At 40.4% G+C, this 23,265-nt stretch overlaps 1 protein-coding gene and 1 pseudogene across 1 annotated transcript; one reads left to right on the top strand and one right to left on the bottom strand.

Annotated features, from left to right (window-relative positions):
* Nucleotides 1–1,781: 1,781 nt before the first annotated feature.
* Nucleotides 1,782–22,589, bottom strand: LOC116893983 (tripartite motif-containing protein 30A-like). The gene is made up of 7 exons (XM_032895699.1): nucleotides 22,503–22,589; nucleotides 12,444–12,919; nucleotides 9,237–9,332; nucleotides 8,399–8,629; nucleotides 2,933–3,059; nucleotides 2,644–2,670; nucleotides 1,782–2,401 (listed from the first exon to the last, which is right to left on the bottom strand). Exons 2-7 carry the CDS (start codon nucleotides 12,861–12,863, stop codon nucleotides 1,782–1,784), a joined length of 1,521 nt encoding a protein of 506 aa, XP_032751590.1. The 5' UTR covers nucleotides 12,864–12,919; nucleotides 22,503–22,589.
* Nucleotides 4,143–5,443, top strand: LOC116893984 (annotated as a pseudogene).
* Nucleotides 22,590–23,265: the final 676 nt, after the last annotated feature.

Here is a 23,265-nt window from a genome sequence, read left to right as displayed (position 1 = left end):
CTGGCCTCAGTAGAAGATGATGTACCTACTCCTGTAGAGATTTGATGCTCCAGGGAAGGGATATACCACATGTGGGGGGTGATGCAATGGGGGTAGGTGTGTGTGTGTGTGGGGGAGTACCTCCTCAAAAGCAAAGGAGAAGGGGCATGGGGTAAAGCACTCTAGGATGGGGGACCAAGAGCAGAAGCAATATTTAGAATGTAAATACAAAAAATAATTACTTAAAACAATGGAAAATAATTGAATTTAACTTGCTTGTTAACAAATGTAGCTAAACAAACAAAAATACTCTCTTGGAAAATAAGTGTAAAACACCAAAATATTAATAAATATTTATAACATGGTAGAGTAGCCCTGATAACAGTTCCCAGGATCTAACAGCAACACACAAGGAGAGCCAAATCTTAGTTTACCCAGTTGCCCACTGCTGTGTGCAACTTCAGTACAGCAGGTCCCCTAGTAATGGGCACAATCAGCTGCTGAGTGAGCAGTGGCTGCATTATGCAAATCGGACTTCTTCTCTCACTAAAATCCATACAATTCATTTTGTATCTGTGTAGGTGTTTCAGCCTGTGTCCTACAGCATGTGTGTGGAGGCTGAGGATACTCTATGGGAGTTGGCTGCCAACCTCTAGGTCTGATTAAATGAACTCAGTTCATCACTCTTAGAGGAAAGGGCTCTTACCCTTGTAGCCTTCTAGAGATCCCAAATTCATTTTCCTACAATGATGTACAATATAGGTACGCTATACCAAAATTGTAAAACAAAAGCAAAAATGGGACAAAAGAAAAAAAATAAACCCAAGCAAACATAGGCTTTACAGGATGTTTTTCAGGGTTACACTGCTATGTGGAGAGGCAGGATTAGAACTCAGATAGCCTAAACATATGGTCTTAGTGGGTATCATTTGAGAGGTATCCTTCGTAACTCTTTGATGAAACACAAGCATTGTGGTTAAACTGACCTTCTGCTAAAGGCACATTCCTTAGTGAGAAACTCCTATTTGTAATTTTCTAAACTGCTAGACAATCTGGGGAAGAACTTTCTTTCATGTTTGTTAGTGACAGAAAGACTGGGCTTGTGGAGATTTGGCAGAGCTGAGGTAAGAAGCTCTATGGTAGAACTCAGAATGCACGAGGCCATGGCTTCCACTCTAGTACCTCAAAAGGAAGGTGTGTAGACCTTTGTCCACCTTGTCAGATCTCTCTGCAAGATCTAGGATTTGAAGACCTTAATAAATGAGGGTGTTGGTGGGGGACTACACTCTAATGCCGCAAGACACCTTTACTTCAATTTCACTGTGCTTTTAGACATGAATGTACAATGGAAAGCAACAATTTAAGGAGGTTTGTTTGAGTTCAGAGAAATGTAATCATAAAAACATGTAAATAAAAAATAAATGCCAGTAAGCATATAGCAAATATTAACAGAGGACCCTTTTGCACAACTTTCTCAGGACAGATGAACTTAAACATAATGGTCTGCACTATACTATAGATCGTATCTAGCAAATCAGGAAAGCAAGGAACAGGCCATGTCTAGAACCAGTGTACATTGAGGCCAGCACTCAGCATATCCTTTCACAAGGATGGATTCTGTAGCTATGTTCTAACGTCCAACAAGAGAAAACACATATTGTAAGTTGAATGCAAATGTTTGTTGCAGGTACAAAATCATGACCAAGAACAATCTAAGGAACAAAATGCTCTTGAGGCAAAAGACCCTCTGCCTTATTTTCTGTGATCTATTTCACAGGTCTCAAGGCTATGTTTGCCATGGGTCATTCTTTTACCTGTGTTCCTACAGAGTTTGAAGAAGGTGGCCTGCATACTGTCATTGGCTCTGAACATTCCATAGGATTAAAATATGGATAGAGTGTATCAGGGAAGAAAGGGTTATGGAACCTATAGATAAGAGCTCCAAAGTTAGAAACATCATAAAATGAGAGAGTGCAAGCTTCCCGGTCCAGGAAAACTCCAACACGAGTAGGAGGACAAGGCAGAGAGAGAGCTGAGACACTGGAATTATGGGAAACAAAACACTCATCAGAGGCCGACCTATTCTTCATTCCTATAACCCAGTAGCCATATTTCGGCTGACAATTTCCATGTTGTTCAACACTAGAATTACATTTGGCACTGAAGCTCATTTCAGTTATAGAATGAAGTTGAGGTTGAGTACACAGTCCATCATTTACTCCCAGGAGCCAGGCATTTTTTCTAGACACATCTACTTCCCAGTAATGTTTTCCTGAGTGGATAGCTGGGTATCCCAGGACACTCAAGTTATAGATCTCAGAAATTCGTAAATTCCTTTTATAGTAACTTGTATGTTGTAGTTGTCTTTTTTCTTTATTAACGGCAATGACTGCATGGTTGTTTGCATGTAGATTCATATGAACTGCAGAAAAATGAGACACATAAGTTTTTAGTCAGATGAAATAAGTTACTGCTTATTTGTAACACAAAGAACAGAAGGCAAATGAGGAAGAGAGAAGAAATGTGGAGAAGCATTTCCTCTCAAGGAGAGGCAGATTGCTCTGCATAGTGGGCGTAGCTACATGAAACATGAGACTTAACAGAGAAATACACTCTGGAAGACATTGAGAGGAGAGGGGCTTAGGCGCTGTGGTTTCTCCTTACCCCAGTATTGCCGGAGATCCATGAGCCCTGAAATGATGAAAGTTCCCAGTAGTAAGTACAAGCAAATGAAACAACCATTAAAGCCCATCTCTTCTCCAGATGAGGAGGAAGGTTTGCAAAATAGGAGGAGATGAATGATAATTTCCCATTATCTACAATAATATTATAGGGACACACTATCTGTTGTCCTGAGTCCCTCTCCCCACATTCAGAATCCTTACTCTCTTCCACATGCAGCTTAGCCACACCTAGAATAGTACAATGAATCACAGAATTTAGCTGCCCTTACCTAGATATGCTTGCAGCATGCCTTTCATATCCTGAGCTTGGAACATTCTTCTTCTTCTTTTTGGGATAGGTTGCGGCTGTTTCAGTTTCAAGGTCTGACTCCTAGAAATAAAAATTGACCTCCATATCTCAAACCTTTTGACCTTTGACCACCACTGACTTGCTATCATTCTGTCAAAGAATTCTTACCGCACAATGGGGCTATTCCTTTCTATTGCCTTGACATAACTTCTTAGAAGAGAATTCACATCCTAGGGAGAAGGAGAAATCACAGCTAATAGCATGTTCTTCATATTCTTGCAAATTGTGGTCACACTCTTACTGACCACAGAGACTAAAATCAAAAGAGAATCAAATCAGTCACCCATAGTTCCCCAAGACATGATATAAATGCAGTGTATAGCTCTTGATTTGTCATATATGTAAATTAGTACACACTTTCTGTTTTATACTACCAGGCATTGAAGACTAAAGATGAAGAAACAATAGTTAGGTAGCTTATACAAGTTTTGGTGTACATATTAAAATAAACACATGCCACATTTCATGCTACATATTAGCTATCCAGTTCCTTACATGCAACTCACATATATGGGAAGCTAAATTCCAAATTATTTTTGTCATTTAAACATGATTTGATATATTATCAATGAGGAAGACAAAAGGACTAGAAGTTTAAGACATTTAATACTTAAAACCAGCTGAGCAGATCTCTCCAAATCCCACCCTTCTCACCCCTCCCCCTTCTGTTCTTCTCTCTGTGCAACTGGCTTGGCAGGAAAGAAGTTGATCTAGAGAGATATATGTGTTTCTCACTTTGCCTATTAAACTGTTGAAACAAAGACTCCTAAGAAATGGGAATTATTCCAGGATCTCATATTCACAGAAGGGAAAACAGCTCTATCCAGAGGAAGAGCTGGTCTTCTCAAAATATTTCAAACAGTTGTAATGACTTGTCTGACCACCTTACAGTGTGACACTGTAACCCAGATCATGATAGGAGAATGATGGATATGACCACACCTTGTCTTGGACTACACATATGTGCATATTATTGGATGCACAGAAGGTGGTTTTTTTTTTTAAATCTCTTCCTCTCTTTTCAAAATGTAGTGCCAGGGCATCACAGGAGGGACACCACCACCACCTCCCATTCAGCAGCCCTGTCCTCCGGCTCAGCTGTGTAGGTTGAATCCACCAAAGCAGAGGTTATGGAGAAGCCTAGTCCCTTGCTGTTCTGGTAGGAGTTTTTCTACAGTAGTACACCCTGCTGGACCAGGCCCAGGATATGCTGCACAGATTTTGTGAAAAGAACTCTTCCTATGTCCACAGGGGCTTGGATTCCAATTGGAAGCCAGAAGATGAAGTCTACAGGCAGACGGAAATCCACAGGAAAGTGATATCACAAATCTTTACCAACGGCCACACCAAGATCCGTCACGTGGACGGGGCGGTGGTCTAAGTGATGGGGCTACAGTCCAACCACTCCGCTCTGCAGAGGTTCATGCAGACCTTTGCCCTTGATCCTGAGGGATCTTTTGCCAGCAAACTCTCTGTTCACAACGACATCTTCAGATACCGAGATGAGGTCTTCGGTGGCTTTGTCACAGACCCTCAAGAGGAATCTGAGGAAGAAGTAGAGGAACCTGAAGAAAGACAGCAGACACCAGAGGTGGTGCCTGATAATTCTGGAGCTTTCTATGATCAGACTGTCAGCAATGACTTGGAGGAGCATTCAGAGGAGCCCGCTGTGGAGCTGGAACCAGAGCTGGAACCGGAACTGTGCCAGACATTCAAGAGGACAAGCCTGAGCCTGCATTGGAAGAAGCTGCTCCTTAGGGTGTGCAGAAGAGCAAGTACTTCCTGGGCTCTGGAAGACATGGCCCCAGCACAGGAGGACGGAAGGACATTTTCTGGGGCATCTGTGACTAGTAAGAGCCTTCCTCACAGTGGGACTATTCCAGTGATGGAATTCCACATCACAACCCGGATCAGAATCTAAGCCTGACTGTCAGATCCCACCACAAAGGCCTAAGAGAAGTCAGAGTGTTCGAGAGTAGTTGATCAATATCCCTCCTCAGAGAGGACCCCGGTCAATCTGTGAGGGGGGTGAGCCAGGAGATGCGGAACCTCAAAGGATGGTGAGGCACCCTGACAGTCATCAGCTGTTGACAAGTCGGAACTGAAGGATTTTTTTCCCCAAAATTATGGGAATGTGGTGGAGCTGTGCATCCACAGTGGTGGGAAGTTGCTCAGTTTCGGTTTTGTTGTGTTTGATGATTCTAAACCTGTTCTGAAGGTCCTTAATAATACGCCCGTCATGTTCCGAGGCACAGTCAGCCTGAATGTGGATAAGAAGACTCGAGCTGCTGGGGAAGGCAACCGCAGGGATAACTGCCTTTGGGGACCTGGAGGCTCCGGTGGTGAGCCAAGTGGTGGGATGAGAGGCGGTGGAGGCATGGTGCAGAAACCAGTGTTTGCCGTGGGCAGGGGGATTACAACTCCAAGGTAGTGAATTGCTTGGCTCAGCTCTCCAATTGCTTGGCTCAGATCTCCCCACAGCACACAGCCCCAGGTCCTGCAGAATGATGGATTCTTTCAATCAGCCTTTGGTGTCTCAGAGTAGTCTATTATAAACTGCTTGAGTTTGTATAATTTTAATTTCGCTTGTGTTCACGGTGTGGCTCCCAATCCCCTGTCCTCTCTTGACCTTTTAGTCCTTCATTCCCAGTTTACTTTAGGAGGAATACATTTGTAAAGAAGAAGAGGAAAGACTGACCTTCCTGCTCACACTGCAGACACAGACTGGAGTTTCACGGCCATTCCCCAGAGAAACGTGTCTCCGTTTCACTCACAATGGATGTTTCATTTGTTGGGAGACACAGGATTTGAAAAACATTTTGGAAGTAGAAAAAATCATGACTCCTTTCTGGTGTGGAAAAATTGCCTTTTGGCAACTGCCACTGGGTTCCTGCAGGTGTGGCTAGCTGAATAAAAGGTGTTTCCAGAACTTTGTTCCTTGGACATGTGATTACTAAACAATTCTAAACCTCTGTTTTTCCGTTTTCCCAATGAATTTTTAAATTGTGATGTAACCTGTCAATGTCTAGAACACAGCTAAAGACTTTTGTTGAACTGTTAGATTTTGTTTTTTGTTGTTTTTTTTTTTTGAGGTAGAGTTTTTCATGTTTTATTTGTATTTGTTAAAAAAAAAGAAGGAAAGTAAAAGAAAAAAAAAAAGGACAAAAAGTTCCCACAAGAAAACAATCCCCCAAACCTGATAACAAAAACAAGCCACTTTGCACCTTCTATTTATCGTTGATTCTAGTCCTGGCAACTGTTTAAAGGGAAGTAATAAAGATTCTACAGTTCTTTTCAGATTCAGAAAGAAAACGTGGCACCCTTTAGTAAATCTCCTTCCTTTGCTTTCCAATATTAATTAGGCTTCTTTATATTGGCTTATTGAGGACAGATATCAAGACCTGACTGACCAGATCCTTTGTGACATGTTAAATAGGTACTAAAATTTGCCATTTTTCCTGTGTTTTAAATTATCACTATGCAAGAATTCTTGGATGTTTGGGTTCCACTGGATATTGGTAGATACATGTAAAGTTACATTCTTACAGGACTATAACACTCTGACTCCCTGCAGTTGAGAATTACCAGTAGCTCCTTCAGCACGGGTGGGTTTCCTAAACAAGGCTACTTTCTGTACTTGAGTTTGTGGTAGTTTAGGCTTACACAGGTCTTGGGTTTGTTCTCAAAACCAATCTTAGTGTATATGTACTGCTGCTAAGCTGTGCACAGAAGACAATGTTTTCCTTGTAGTCATCTACCACACTGACTCTTACATTCCTTCTGTCCCTTCTTCTGCAATGTTCCCTGGTCCTCTGAATTAGTGGTACAGTATATATGCTCTGTTTAGGGCTGGACAGTCTGCAGTCCCTTGCAATTACCTTGAGAGTTGTTAGTTTCTTTAACCGTGATGGCCTGCACTCACTATATAGAACAGGCTTGCCGTGAATACCTAAGATTCATTTGCTTTTGCATCCCAGCTGCTGGAGTAAAAGGGGTGTGCCACCAGACCTCGATCTAGGATAGAAAGCCTATATTTTCTCTTCATTATTGTGGGCAGATCATATATATATATATATATATATATATATATATTTCTGTATATTAGAAGCTCTGAAGTTCTGAGATCACAGGCTACCACATATGGATTTATTTTATATAACATAAATAAACAAAACTAGATTCCACAGTAAAATGAATTTCCTTTACAGAACCAATTATTCTAATAGAAATGAATTCTGATGCACAAGTTTATCCTCATGAAGAACTCAGTAGTCCATGTCTACTGAACCATTAGTGTAATAAATAAAATAGTGGGTCAGTTGGAGAACTAATCAATAGATGAATGGGTAAAAATGATATGGTCAGAATATGTATTAAAATATTAGGCGTATAAAACCCAGAAGCATTGTTATTTGGCAGCTTTTCTGAACTCAGAGAATTAGTTATATGCAAGCATCTGGAAACAGGAAAAAAATACAACTAAATGATATCATTGAAATATGTCATGTAAACATATTTCATCTCATAACAGTAAATATTAGAATGAGGTTGTCAGGGCCTGGAGGCAGAGAAAAATGATCAGATTCATTAGTCAAGAGATAAAAATTCAGAATTATGAAGCATGTGGGCTATGGTTATTGTGTTCACTAGCTCATTTTAGATATAGATGCCTAATTCTAACTATTATGAATGTTTTAAATTACAATTAATACAATGGAGAAAAAACAATTAAAATATTATGATGAATTTCTAGAACGGCAAGGTCTACAAGTTGATAATTCAGATGAAAGAAACAAATTCATAAAGAGATATTCACCACCAGACTATGACTTTGAAAGAAATTATATAAAAATTGGGATAGAGATCAAATAAACTACAAACTTTATACCTCCATAGATAAAGGAGACACTTTTCCTGTCAGTAATTGGAAGACAGAGTCAGGGGAAATTCTCAGAGTTCTTGGATGGTACTCCCACCAACAGAGTCCCATTCCACTAGAATCAGAGGTGGTGGGGGTAAAAGTCTCAAATCATTAGAGGGAGAAACAAACTCTACTAATTTCAAATTCTGGTGAAGTGACTAACTTGACAGTTGAAAATGTGCTTCACATATGCTCAGCAATAGAGCAGGGTAACAATACCCATGATGCAAGAGATCTTCTTTCCAAGGTTCAGTTTAGTACTGATAAGTTATTGATAAACCAATAAAATACAACTTCCCCTTGGCTTTCACGCATGCCATGGTTCTTTCTGCCTTTGAATCTGATTCAGGAAAGAGTTCAGAAAGAGCTCATTGCCATCACCAGGAAGATCACAGCAGCAGAGAGGGAGGGCGATGGCTTCCATGTCCTTTAACACCTAGACCCTAGGACCTCCTGCAGTCTTACCTGCTGCATGTCCATGGTTGAGAACTTCAACTGATGCTGCATATATGAGATGAGGTCTCTCACCCACTGCCTCCTCTGCACCAGCTCATTTTCAGACCTTTCCAACCTTTTCACAACATCTTCCTTCTCTTTCTTCAACTCCTGCAGCTTTTCATTCTCCTTGGAGTCCAGAAGCTCTCTTAGTAATTTAAACTCCATCTGAATATATTCTACATCACTCTGTATTTGAGTCTTCAGGGGTAAGAAAAGGGAGAGGAATTCAGTTTGATTAAATGTGATTTGGTGATAGAGAAATATGGCTCTAGGTGGGCTTTCACAGGGACTTGGGCTTAGGAAAAGGAAGGGAATCTTAGGGAAGCATTTGTTTCCTTTCAATGTCTTTTCACAATACTTCAAAACAAAAACGTAAGGTCACCTTTACCAAGACCACCTGAGCCTAAGTGGAATGTGGCTCATTTTTACTCAGCTGACCAAGATTCTTGTGCCTGCCTGCATATTTCTCTTTCTACCTCTGAACCCCTGAGGAAACTAAACCTCAAGAATAGAACTCTGGTCTCTTCCCAAACATCTTCTGATTTTTGGAAGGCACAACAGGAGTGAGACCCAGCACCCAGCAGCCATTCTCACTAAGTACCCTCCATGGTGCCAGCTCCTCACAGAGCCCAGCTCAGTTGTGAATACACTGACTTTGCATCTCCAGTTCCAGGGGAACCAATAAGGAGGAATAATCAAGGACTCTTGGCCTCATCAAATTCCAAGAGGTAAAGATCCCAGTAGCTTCTTGACCAGGTCCCTCCTGGGCATCAGGCTGACTCCCTTAAGAAGGGTCCCCACTTGCCTCCCAGTAAGTTCTCTGCTGTTGAACGTCATCTTGCCATTCATCACATGTTTTCTCTTTTTCCATCAGCTTTTGCAGAGCATCCTGCAGCTTCCTCTGTGAGAAAGGAATTGTAGCAGAGTCAAGTTGTGTGATTAGTAGGACTGCTGTCCCTAAGCAAAGGTCAAGAAACTCTTCAGGAAAGCCTGGAAGCCTAGGACTGTTCTCTTTTGAAAAACTTGTGTCTAGAAAATATCATCCTGAGTGAGGTAACTCAGACTCCAAAGGACATGCATGGTATGTTCTCATTAATAAGTGGATATTGGCAAAAACAAAAACAAAAAAGTACAGAATACCCAAGAGTAGAGTCCACAGAAGTCAAAAAGGTCAACAAGCTGAAGGGCCCAAGTAAGGATGCCTCAGTTCCACTTGGGAGGAGAAGAAAGCAACCACAATGAGGGAGGGAGGGAGGGAAGAAGGGAGGGGGGGGAGAGGGGAACATGATCTGATATTGGGTAGGGGGAAAGGACTGAAGCCTTGAGGGCCAGCAGAGTGGAAACAGGCGACCTTAGCAGAAAGGAGGTTGGGAAGACCCTCTAGAATGTTCCAGAGACCTGGGAAGTAAGAGACTCTCAGGACTCAAAGGGGCAAGGGAGGCCCTAGGTGAAAGGTCCTACAGTGAGGAAAGGGAACTTATTCAATCTACCTCCAGCAGAAAGACAGGGCAACAAGTGAGAGATCGGGCTGCTATCCCACAGCCAAAGCTCTGACCCATAATTCTTTCTGTCTGAAAGAAGTGCAGGGATAGAAATGGAGAAGAGCCTGAGGAAAAGAAGGTCCAGTGACAGGCCCAAAGTGGTTTACAGCTCAAGGGGAGGACACAAGACCTGACACCATTATTGAAGCTATGGGGAATTAAAAAAACGGGACCTACCATGACTGTTCTCCAAAAGACCCAACAAGCAGCTGAAAGAGTCAGATGCAAATCTGTGCACCCAACCAATGCACAGAAGCTGCTGACCCCTCTGGTTGAATTAGGAAAAAGCTGGAGGAAGCTAAGGAGGAGGGCAACCTTGTAGAAGGACCAGCAGTCTCAATTAACCTAGATCCCTGAGATCTTTTAGACCAGGCAGCATATACCAGCTGAGATGAGATCTCCAACATGTATATAGCAGAGGATTCCTGGGTCTGGGTTCAGTCAGAGAAGATGCAACTAATCCTCAAGACACTGGAGGCCTCAGGAAGTTTAGAGTTCTGGTGGGGTGGGTGGGGTGGGGACATCCTTGTGGAGATGGGGGGTGGTGCAGTTGCGGCAGGGGTGGGAGGGTATAGGGAGGAGGTATGGGATGTGGAACCCTCAGGGGCTGGACCGGGAAGGGAATAAAATATGGAGTGTAAAAATAAATAAACAAATAAACAAACAAACAAATAAATAAATAAAATTAAAAAAAGAAAAAGTATGTCAATATTTATGTGCATAAAGTATGTACAATTTAACTCTATGGCTCAATTGATTCTGGTGTTTCATATACACAAACCCCATAAATGAAACACAGGAATCTCTTCTATTCAATCATCCCACCAAGTAAAATCCTGTTACTTTGAATTCAGCATCAGAGAACTTGGAGTATTTTGTTAATTTCCTCATTTTTCCTATAAGCATAAACTTATATCATATCCCCCTATTTTGTTTCATTTGACACCTGCACTTTAAAAACAAACAGCAACTTGGTCATGCTATGTAGCCCTGGCTGGCCTGGAATTTTGGTGTAGACAGCATACTTCTGAAATTCAGAGACCCTTCAACATTAGCAGCCTGATCTCTGGGACTAAAACTTGCACCATAACTCTGGCCACATGTGAATTTTCTTTTCTGTTTCTTAATTGCATATTTTTGTAATTAAGATATTTTTCGGGGTTGGGGATTTAGCTCAGCGGTAGAGCACTTGCCTAGCAAGCGCAAGGCCCTGGGTTCGGTCCCCAGCTCCGAAAAAAAGAAAAAAAAAGATATTTTTCCACTAAAATAGATTTTTCAGTCAATAGATTTTAAAGTATCATTAAAAAACGTTTATTTTATATATATATATATATATATATATATATATATATATATATATATGTGCTCTACTTTCTTGTTTGCCTGCAGGCCAGAAGAGGGCATCAGATCCCATTACAGATGGTTGTGAGTCACCATGTGGTTGCTAGAAATTGAATTTCAGATCTCTGGAAGAGCAGCCCAGTTCTCTTAACTGCTGAACCATCTCTTTAGCCCCATACAATATATTCTGATTATGGTTTGCACAAAACCTCTCCTCCCATCCAGATTCACATCCCTTCTCTCTCATGTTAGGAAACAAAGAGGCATGTAAAGAACAATAACAAAGTAAAAGAAAGTACATATGAAAGAGGAAAAAAAAAGACTAAAGACATTAGAATATGACAAAATGAAGAAACTATAAAAAGTGCTAAATAAAAAACACAAGAAGTACATAGAGACACAGAGACACACAGGTTCCCAACTCATGGGAATCTCATAAAAACTAGAGCTTCATATATTAAAGATTTGACATATTAAATATAAAAGCCTTCAGTTACAGATTACTTGTGGGTTTGGGCTGAGAGTATTTGTCTAGTTTTTCTTCCAGTTCTAGGATCCCATCAGGTACAGCCCCTTTCAGGCTCTGTGCATGTAGCCACAGACTCTGTGAGTTTATGCTTCAGCTCAAAAACAAACAGCAACAGCACAGAAACTGTCTAATACAGAACTTGCTGCTGTGCTTTCCATTATGGAACTCTTTCCCCTCTGATGGTTCAGTTGCCAAATACACATTCTCTTCACTGCTGCGTGCCATGTGTTTATTAACCTCATTGTTGAAAGTCACTAAACAGCATGCTATGCCCTTTGAATGAATCTGATGTTAACATTGAAAGGAGATAAACACAGAATATATCAGCAGACGTTTTTCTGTTGATTTGGCTTTCTTGGATATCAACTCAACTTAAAGAAGCAGTTCCAATTTTTTCTATCTTACTCATTGTAGTCCAGGCATATTCATTGATTCAGTGGAATAAGTTACTGTATCTTTTCAGACTCAAAATGTTTAAAAGAATGGCATGACATGTCAGGTTTCAAGTCCATGATGCTCAGATTAGTACCCTGTCAGAAAAAGTGGAGGTTTTCTATTTGTTACTGTTTTATGTTTTATTTCCTGTATTCTGCTTCCTTACCTTGTACTCATGGTCCAGCTCTTCAATGAGAGCTGTCTGGTGACCACGGTGGTCCTGAGATCTCTCACAAACCCAACAGATGGCTCTCATCTCCTTCGTACAGAAGAGCTGGAGTTTCTCTCCATGTTGTGTACAGACATTCACCTTTTGCTCCTTCTCTGGAATGGACTTGAACCCCTTGAGACTCTCAACTATCTTGGCCACATGTCGATTAGGCCTCAGGTTCCTAAACAGGTAACGAACTCGGCACACAGGGCAGCTGCCCTGCCCTTCTGTGTTTCTGTTGGACTCATAGTTCGGTGTGATGCAGGCTCGGCAGAAGCTATGGTTGCAATCAGCACTCACGGGTTCCTTCAGGAGCTCCAGACAGAGAGGACAGGTCACCTCCTCCTTTATCATCTCCAGGACTGATGAGGCCATAGTTGCTGTGATCCTGTGTCTGTCTGTCTTGACTCCTCACACTTCTGTCTAGATCCCTGCATGATAGGGATTGTAAAAAGGGACAGGTAAGAAGTCGAGGAGCAGAGTGCACCCTTTGGAGAGATCAAAGAAGGACCAAAATGTCAAGATAAAAGGGCAAATGAAGAAATATATAAAGATGTTAAGTGACATAACAAATAGCATTTTATCATACTCTCAAGTGCTCTGCTCTTAAATGATATTTCAAATGACAAATTTGACACAGGCTTGTTATTCCCCTTTTAGTGGAACAGAGAGAATGTTTTTTTCCCACAGCCTTGTGTAGAGTCCCTTCTATCCTTCTCTTTCATTTCCCAGGCAACATCTTCAGTGTCAAAAGCACCAAACCTTTCATGTCTCTGGCCACTGTACTTCTCTCAGCACTTGTTGGTGTGACCCACTCTGATCCTCTCCTTACAAGTTTCTTACCAGAAAGAGCAAGTGCTTACCTGCAGTGTAGATGTTCCCATCTTCTAGGGCACATGTACAATGATTTCTCTGACTGCCATCTAATAAAAGACTACGTGAGTGTTTGTTCACATGTTAAGTTAATACCTGTACTAGATGTATAGAGATGGTCACTCAGAAGGGTCTTTTGTTTTCAAGACATTGAAAATCATCCCTCTGAAATCTTGTGTGTGTGTGTGTGTGTGTGTGTGTGTGTGTGTGTGTGTGTGTGTCTAAGGCTGCTCTAACTCTTAGAGGTTACCAAGAAAAAAAAAAGAGGTGACCACTAGGGCAAAATTCAAAACCAAAACAAAGTATGTGAGGAATTATGCCGTCTTCTTCTTGGGGTTATGTAAACATTGTGTCTGTCAGTGTTGAGATTTTTATCTTGGTCTAGAAATTTGCCGAAAACATTGACAAGAGACTCTAGGTATGTGTGCCAGCATGATTCTGACTTCAAAACTACATTAAAAGTTATACTTCAAAGTACACAGACTTCCCCCCAATAATATGTCATATTAGTTTAGCATAAAAAAACCCAATGAACTAGCCATACCACATATTGACCAGGTAACGGTGTTTGCGCATGCTTGTAAGGTAGGTGGGTCTCTGTGATTTCAAGGCCAGTCAGGAGCATAGATAGAATGAGTTCCAGGGCACCTATGTCTAGACATTGGTATCTTTTGTCATCCCCAATCCCCCACAAAGAAACTCTTGTCATTCATTGCATGAGAAGTATCTGAAAATACACAGTGTTTTTAAGGAATAAAATATCTAAAATTGTCTAGAAATAGGCATACATCTTTGTATTTTAAAGCCATACATGAGAATCCTATTGCTAACCTCATAACAAATTTAGGCAACGGAAAGCTTTTCATCTTTTTTTGTCACTTCTAGTCATCACAGCAAGGTAAGTACCTGGAAGAAATGCAGATTGAAAAGCTCAAACAAAACATTAGGCATGCAAGTAAGAACTATTTTACAAGTGATAGAACAGCCAATGAGCTCAGTAAAGAGGTAAGATATAATGTTCAGTGCAGCAATGTCACAAATAACTAGGGAACTAAAAATGAAATTAAAAGATGAGCCTGGTGGTGTATGTCTCTAAATCCACTTTCTCTGGGTGCTGAGGGTGGAGGATGCCTAATTCAAGGATATTATGACTCTATAGTGAAACAGTGTTACATGTAAAACACAAAGAAAGGACTGGAGCATCCCTGAATGTTAAGAGTATTGCTTACTCTTGCAGAGGTCCTTGGCTCCATTCCCAGTCCTCACATAGCTATCACAGTCCCCATAACTACGGTTTCAGTGGATCTGACACCCTGTTCTGGCCTCTGCTGGCTTATTATGCATATGGTACAGAAACATGCAGGCAGGCACACACACACACACACACACACACACACACACACACACACACACACACGTACGCACGCGATGAAAATAAAGAGTAAATAACTTTAGCAAAAGAAAAAAAATGAAGAGGAATCACATTCATGAAACTATTAAGACCAAGAAAGGATTAGGAAAAATAATTACTGCAAGATGAAGTATCTGTACCCAAAAACTATAAAAGTATTGAAAGAAATGAAAGATGGTACAATTTCATATAAGAATTTCTGTACTCATGTGTTTGAATATTGTTAAGATGTCTACACACTCATCAAGGGAGATGAATCCTCAGTTTAGGGCACTGGTTGCTCTCCCACAGGACCTTGGTTTCCTTCCTAGTACCTGATAGGTGATTCACAACTGTTTGTAACTTCAATTTCAGGTTACCTATCAATCTTTACTGGTATCTGTGGGCATAGGGTATTCAAGTGGTGAACACATATTCAAGTAAGATACTGATTCACATAAAATAACATTAAAACAAAGTGAATAAGTGAGTTAGTAAAATGCCCATACTAATTCAACATAGGGGTAGAGAAGGCTGTTGTAGATGATCCAAATCCAGCTCCTGATACTCACACGAAACAGCTCACAGCTAGCTGTAACTCTTGAGAAAATACAGCACCTCTGACCACCACAGCCGTTCCCTTCAAATATGTATGGTCACAGGCAGTCATACAAATTATAACTCCAACAAAATAAATCTTTGTGGGTATGTGTTTGTGTGTCTATATGTGTGTGTGTGTGTGTGTGTGTGTGTGTACGTGTGTGTGCGTCTTAGATCAGTAATGTTCTAAAGAGAGTGATTTGCCTTCACAGTGCCCACATTTTGACCACACAATACCCACCAAAAAAATGAAAATCCTGCCAGAAGGAATGTTGAATAGTCCTAATTTATCCCAATATTTTCTATAACAGCCATCGGAAATTATTCATAAATAATTTTCTCAATCCATACTTTATCATTATGTGGATGATATTTTGCTAGCTGATTCAAATTGAGGTACCTTAGGAAAAAAATGTTTGATGAAGCAAAGAAAGTATTAAGAGAAGATTTTATTCATTATTAGGATATAAAGTAAGTCTGCAGGACATTCAACCATAAACGTTACAAATTAGGAGAGTCCAACTAAAAACTCTTAATGGTTTTCAAAAATTACTGGGAGATATTAAAGTGGATTTGGCCTACAATTGGTTAGATCACGCAAGAGCTCAGTAATTTATTTCAAACCTCTCAAGGTGATGAAGAATTACATAGTCCAAGAAGATAGCAGCTGAAGTTGGAAAGGAATTGGCTCTGATAGAAAAGAAACTACAAAATGCTCACATGGGCCTCATTGATCCAAAGAGGGCTTGGATTTTAGTTGTCTTGCTTTCTATTCATCTCTCACCAGAATTCTTATGCAGAGAGCAGATTATATCTTAGAATGGATATTTATAGTACAGAAAGAGAGTAACAATTAAAGACCTATATAAAAAGGTTTCTGAACTGATTGTAAAGGAAGAACGAGACTTCATCAGTTAGCAGGAATAGCTCCTTGGAGATTGTGGTATCTTTTACTAATGCTGAGATTGTCTCATTATGGGCAGAAATGAACATTGAAAAAGAGCTTGCTGTAAATTTTTTTTTGGGAAAAATGAACACGTACCTAGAAAGCAAACAACTTCAGTTTATAAAAAGCACTAATTGTATTCTCTCCTGTGTAGTAAAAGGCAGACTAATTTCTGGAGCTCTTACATTTTATACTGATGCAAACAAATTGGGAAGTTTAGGATATGAGTCAGGTAGTTGAGGGTACTTATAACTCAGTTAAAATATCAGAGTTATCAAGAATTCTAAGTTTCTGAATATAAATTATTTCAAATACTAAATAACTGTGTATTTAATTTTTAAAAATTGATTATGTTAGTTTCATCAAGTGTTATAGAAAATAGGTAACATACAAAATTTTCTTCCTTATAAAAATGAGTGAAAGGAACACATGATATTCATTCATGTGAAGAGACTGTCAGAATTTGGCTAGTTTCTGCCTTGAGGACATTTAGGTTCACAAGACCTTATTAAAAAAGAATGATCTGTACTATTATAATATATTTAAAATATTCCTCATTTAAAATTATATGATACATAAGTATATAAACGAAAGGAATAAAATTCTTACTTTTGTTTCCTAAAAAATATCAGAGTTATATACTATTCTATGGTGTTACTAGATTGTCAAAAGTCTCTTAAGATAGTAATTGACTCTCAGAATGCAGAAAGCATTGTTTTGTCATGGAAACTGTTGAGCTCTTTTATGATGATTCCAAATTGACTTCACTGTTTATTCAGCTACCACAAGAGATCCAGAATAGGAGTCATCCATTAAATTTAACATATGTCAGATACCGTAAAGGTCTACCAGTTCCTGTAGCACAAGGTGATGAGGAAATTAATCAGGTATTGATAGGAAGTGTGCTAGAGGCTTCAGAAATGTGTAAAACACAACTAAACAACAAAACCAGCATGTTCACAATAAAGGTTTACAAAAAGAATTTTCTGTCATTTGGCAACAAGCCAAGGAAATTGTACAGACATCTTATACTTGTACTATATATAACCAACCTTCTTTACCAACAGGAAGTAAGGTTTTTGTTACAGTACAATGTATGTATATTTCAGCTGTTGTATAGGTATTGCGCTTATGCAGCTCATTAAAAGAAAATACAAGGTTTTTCCCAGTCCTTTCAGTAACTGTTATGCAAACTGTTAGGAATGGTTGAGAAACGCAAGTTAATGACCAGAAAATCAATCTCATAGTCATGCCAGATCCTAGTGTGGATTATCACAGAAATATAAATCTTGGGTTAAACAGATAATAAATAATTAGAGACCAGCAATATTTGCAGATACACTATGAATAGACAGTTGGTCTTCAAAAACAACAGAGACTTTCAGAATATAGCACTGAAACATTTTTTTTCATTAATTTAAGGCTGTTTTCCATTTTCCAAGGGAAAATTTATTTGGTAAATGTGAGGAGATAGAACATTCTAGGATATTGTCTGTGTTTCTGAGCTCAGCAAGATAGTAGAGGGCACTAACCAATCTGATAAATGATTGATGTGATAGTTAATTTTAATTGTTAGCACTATGAGATTTAACTGAGGAGGGAAGGCCTATTATGAGTGTTGGTGGCACCATCTATAGGCTGGGGTCCTGGACTGAATAAAAAGGAGAAAGGTAGCTGAACACCAGCATCTCTCTGTCTCCTGTCTTTGGATGCAATGTGACCAGCAACCTCTTATTCTGATCCTGTGCTATTCCTCCATGCCGGACTGTATAGTCAATCTGTGAACTACACTGCTCCTTTCCTGCCCTAATTTGCTTCTTGTTAGGCATCTCATCACAGTATCAAGGAGAGTGAGTAAAACTGGTTAAAGGAAGTCACATTTATTAAGGGATGAATCTTCCCAGCAGCAGAGGCAAGAAGGAATAAAATCACCCATAGTCAGCCTCTTGACAGGAAATGCACCCAGGCACCATGGAAACCAAATTGATTCAGAAAGGACCACACACCAGGAAACAGATGCCATCTTTAGCTGCTATTTTATAGGGGTACAGAAACACTCTTTGAAGGCTCTGTATTTTGACCTCTGGCAGAAGCCTACAGTAAGACATTAAGTCACAGCTCTGCAGAAAGAAGCCAGGGTCACTGCCCTGGGGATGTCACTTGAGAAAGCTTCAAGTGCTGAATCCATAGAAGGGAGAAATGGGTTTGGAGCTGTTGGTAAGAGACCTCAGTTTATTCCCCACACAGCCTTCTCCACAGGTCTGCTTAAGGGTCCTGAAACACGCAGCTGCTCTCTTCAGGTGACCTTAAACTCATGACCAGCTTCTGCCTCAGTCTCTCAGGTTCTGGGATGAGAGGGGTGCAACTTCAATGAAACTTTTACTTTTTCTTTTTCATACCAGGCTTCTTGTTGAAAGCATTTCAGCTCTGGCCTCCACTGTGACACTGGATTTGGTCAGCATGAGATGGCAGAGGTGACTACAGAGATGTGAAGAACGTTTGTCACTGAGTGGACTTGCTGCTCCATGTAACCTTGCAATTTAAGGCTTTTTTTTGACATTGAGACATGTCAGGATCTGGAAGCAACCCATTTCACTTGGAAGAAGACGATGACCATTGAAGGACCTCCATTTGGAGATGGCTTCATTTGTGTCAAGAAAGCCACCAAGCAAAGGAAATGCCCTAACTTTATCCTCACAGAATGCTGCTTGGAGAGGACAAATGGGTACAGAGACATTGACTACCAAGCTCTGCCAAGACAGGTCAGTCTTTCATAATTCATTCTTCACAGGAGATCTGTCAGATATTCTAAGCCAGAATGCTGAAGATGATGCTTCAATGTTTTAGAATACTTGATAACTGTCCAGGCATCCAATTGTTTGTCATTTCTATAACTTTGGAAGTGCTTGCCTGTACTTTCTGCATATTCAGATACTTTTTCCTTCTCAAGTCTCAAGACCTGATAGTTACAGTCTTCCAATAAACTTAAGTTGTTTCGGATGTAAGAAGATGTTCTAGGTCTGAGAAGATGTTTTTAGAGTGATAATGCAAGTTAGGATAGAAGTTGATTAGACACAGAACTCTGAACTTTCTCCTGAGTTGCCAAATAAGAACAGAATGGACTTTTTAAATGTAAATCTTACCTAAAAATTTTCGTAATTGTTTCTATTTAAGTTGTTTATTATTTTAAGAAAAAGAACCTTTTTAATTAGGCAAAAAAGGAGAATTTTTGAGCTTTGGTCTGTTGGTGTGTATTGTAATACAACATTCTGTATCTGAAGGTCTAGTCGCCCACCAGGGGATTCTCACATTTACCAGCTTTTGTTGTGCAAACTTTATTCCTTCATTTAAAACTATTGGTTAAATAAAAGTGGCTATAGTCAGTTACTTGTACCTGGTTAGGAGCTACAGATGTAAGAGAGAGAAGAAAGGACATGGAGAAAGGAGGAAGCTGCCATGAGAAAAGATGGACCACGAGCATATGATCAGGAGAAATAGCACATATTTGGGGTACACCACTGGGGAAGTAGCCAGGCCAGGAGTTAGAAAAGTAGATAAGGAGTAATACCCCAGTAATTGTCAAAGCCAAATAAAATAACCATACTCTGAGTCTCATTCACTAATAAGCAAGATGGGGATAAGTTTAAATTGGTTCAACTACACCTCTGGGTTATCTACTCTCTGTTTTTATATTACTCAAGCAGTGTCAGATATGAATAGATTCTTAAGTGGACTTTAAGTCAGATCAGACATTGGTTAGCTACTCAGACAAGTTCTGTGCCACCATTACCCTAATGTATTTTGCAGTCCAGATATATTGTAGGAAAAGGTTTTACGGCTGCGTTGATTTTTATGTTTCTCTTTTGGTATCTAGCAGAGTACCTTCTGGCAACAAAGAGACTAGAACTTAGAAGTGAAGGTTCCATGTAGTCACCGACTTGAATCTCCACGTTCAATTAATTCTGTGGGTATTGTTCTTGGCCATAAGGCTCCTCTAACACTTTGCAGAGAGGAATCCTTTGTCTTAGCAAAAGTCTGGGTTGTTTGGGGGAATTCCATGCATTCCAACAACTTAATTGAATGCAACCCAGTCCTACACCTGGAACCTTGTTTGGTGACAAGAGATTGCCAGTCAAGATTCCATGCCTCCCATCGTTAATATATCTCATTAGCATCACCATACATTTTAGGAATATTCCGCTATACTAGGTTTCCATAAAGTTACTCAAATGTTCCTCAATTTCAACACGATAAATCTTTTCTCAAGAGACATTAAGGAAATAACTAGTTTTGTTTCATTGAAGCAGTAGTCTATAGACAGAACTTGTTTCTTTAATGATTGGAGCATGTGACAGCTAAGGAAAACTCCATTTTGTGCTAGGCAACTATTCTTAATTCCTAATTATAAGCTACTGGCAACTCTAACTCTTTGCTCCCCTCCCAAGAATTATAAAACTACCATGAGATAATTAACTCTTTGTTCTGGTTTTGTGAACCCACTTATTGATGTGCAACAGGAAGTGAGACAGCTCCTCACGTGTGAGGGAGGGCAGGCAGTTTCTCAGCTACACATCCCACACAAATGAGCGGATTATGATGTCCACCTTTAAATACACTTCCTCTAGTCTTTTCTGTGTGACAAGCCTTTGATTTTGCTGTAAGAATGTTGAGCTACTAGCACTAATTAATGAATTCACTTGATTATAATTTAAGTTGAGTGTTGGTTATTTTCCACTCCATTGTAAATCTGGAAAAAGTAAAAAAATGTTTCTTTCAGGATGATGAAATTTCAAGGTGCTGAAGTCATATGAGAAATGCTCCTTTTTCAAATAGTCCTGGAAAATAAACTGTTCTCGGTTTCATGTACTAAATAGTATTATCTAGAGTAGCTTAATGTGTATTGCCTAGATGCATTTGAACTTAAAATCTGACAACCCTAATATATGCATTTTAATATCTCATTAGATACAGTGGTAAAGAGAGGTAGTTCCTAAGTTCAAAAGACAGGTGTCCACAACTAAGAGCTGGAGAGTACAAAGGGAAAGAGGATGGGCTGGTGATAATCTTTAAAGCCAACCTGGATACAGGAAGTCCTGACCTGTGTTGTCTGGTGTCTACATTAGCTTGTGTGAAGTCTGAATACTTTGCTGCAAGTCCCTTTTTTTCATGCTTCTCTAGATATTTCCATTAGCAGACATCTTTCAGTCATTAATATCATTAAACTCAATCAGGAACTCTTATCTTGAAGAGTAGAAAAGTCCTGGGACAGGCATGTTTACCTGTAATCCCAGCAGCTGTGTAGGTTGACATAGGACAGTTCCATGAGTTCAGCCTGGGCTATATAGGGACATTATGTCCCAAAGGAATAGAAATCTGAAACTTCTAGAAAGTGTGCTCCTCCAATGATATCTCTCTCTCTCCCTCCCTCCTCCTCCTCCTCCTCCTCCTCTCCTTCTCTCTCTCTCTCTCTCTCTCTCTCTCTCTCTCTCTCTCTTCCCCCTCTCCCCCTTCACCTCCTTCAATATCTTTTTCTTGGGACTGAATCCTGGGCCTAAGCAAACTTGGAAGTGCCACTCCCACCCTGCTGCATGTACTGCAGTAGGCTGTACACTTTGGCTATTCCCTTCTTCTTTAGATATGGTGGTTTTAGGTCTGGCAGGCCTTGGACTGTGGATCTTCCTGCTGAGCTTTCCTTGTAGCTGGAATTAGTAGTCTGGGCTGATCTTGAGTCAGATAGAGCCGGCATTGCCCAATGAAAAGAGCAGGCAAGAGTAAAAACTTTTAAGTTATATTAGGAATTTTATTCAGACTTGAGGCTGTTTCATAGAATAAGTAAATGGATAGGCAGCTGCAGAAAAGTCAGGACTTCTAACGATAGAGACAGAAGCATAGGGAATGAGTCTATAGGATCACAGGCAAATCCACTATTTCTCAGAGAAATCCTAAACTTTTGTTTTCAAACTCTACTCTGGTTCTACTTCCATCAGAGGAAAGTAGTTTCTTTTTGGGGGGCAGGAGATTCACATGCAACTCAAAATTAAAGATTAGAAAAGAGAGTGAATGTAGAGAAATAACTGGCCCTCTCCAGCCCTTGAGAGCTGTCTTCTTCAGGCTACTCTTCCTTCTGAATCCTGGGCCCAGAACACTCAGCAGGATACCAGTAGTCCTCCACTGCCCCCCTCATCTTAGTACAAATAAAACTTACCTAGGCAGAGACAGGGTTTTCTTCTAAATTCTTCAAGACTCTGCAGTCTAAAATTGTTCTCACACCTTCAGACACCAACCAAGTGACACAGAATTTGTGGAAAGAAGCAAACTCAGGCCAAAGTCTATGCCCTGAGAATTTAGTCGCTAAGCTGGTCCGCTGGTGAGTCAGGAGAGAAATGAAAGCTAAGACTTTGAGGGTTGGAACTGAGAAAAGGAAACCACAGAACTATCAAGCAACAGGATGGTTCCACATCATGAACTGTACCACCAGAGAGAGTCAACTGCCTTGGGTCAGCTCTGCCTTCCAGGAGCTTGGGGCATTTTTCAGAGCTACAGGAACTAGTTATGTCCCTTGTTCTGACTCAGGATAAAATCATCCAAAAAGTTCCTGACCCTCTGGAAATCTGCCTGTGATGAACAGAAAGCCTTCCCTATGGTTTCTCCTGCACCTTAGCTCCTGGCTGGGTTTTGCTTTGGTGTGGCCCAAAGGGAAGGAAAAATAAGGCTAGGGACAGAAAGCTGCAGTGTTCCTCTGAGGTTGGAGCTGGACTCTTACAGGATGAGAACAGGAAGGAAGTTGTAGTTCAGGGAAGACCACACCAGTAAGATTTGCCACCCAGCAGGGGCAGGATGGGGAGGAGTCATGTGCAGAGCCAGCAGAAACACCTCACCACACTAGCAGTGCACAGGGTCGTGAGCTGCAGAGGGCTCTCTAGCTGCCCCATGGTTTCTCCAGATTATGTACTCTGTGGCTGAACAGA

The sequence above is a fragment of the Rattus rattus genome, chromosome 2 (assembly GCF_011064425.1).
Source record: "Rattus rattus isolate New Zealand chromosome 2, Rrattus_CSIRO_v1, whole genome shotgun sequence".
Lineage (NCBI taxonomy): Eukaryota > Metazoa > Chordata > Mammalia > Rodentia > Muridae > Rattus > Rattus rattus.
Note: the sequence above shows the minus strand (reverse complement) of the source record. Positions and strands in the feature narration are given on the sequence as shown.

What these genes read in the sequence shown, in the direction of transcription:
- LOC116893983 (XM_032895699.1), bottom strand. Translation starts at nt 12,863, where the DNA reads ATGGCCTCATCAGTCCTGGAGATGATAAAGGAGGAGGTGACCTGTCCT. An exon ending in CATGCTGCAAGCATATCTAG is followed by an intron (nt 2,671 to 2,932) that starts GTAAGGGCAGCT and finishes TCATCATTTCAG; the next exon opens with GGCTCATGGATCTCCGGCAA. An exon ending in GGATCTCCGGCAATACTGGG is followed by an intron (nt 2,402 to 2,643) that starts GTAAGGAGAAAC and finishes ATTTTTCTGCAG; the next exon opens with TTCATATGAATCTACATGCA.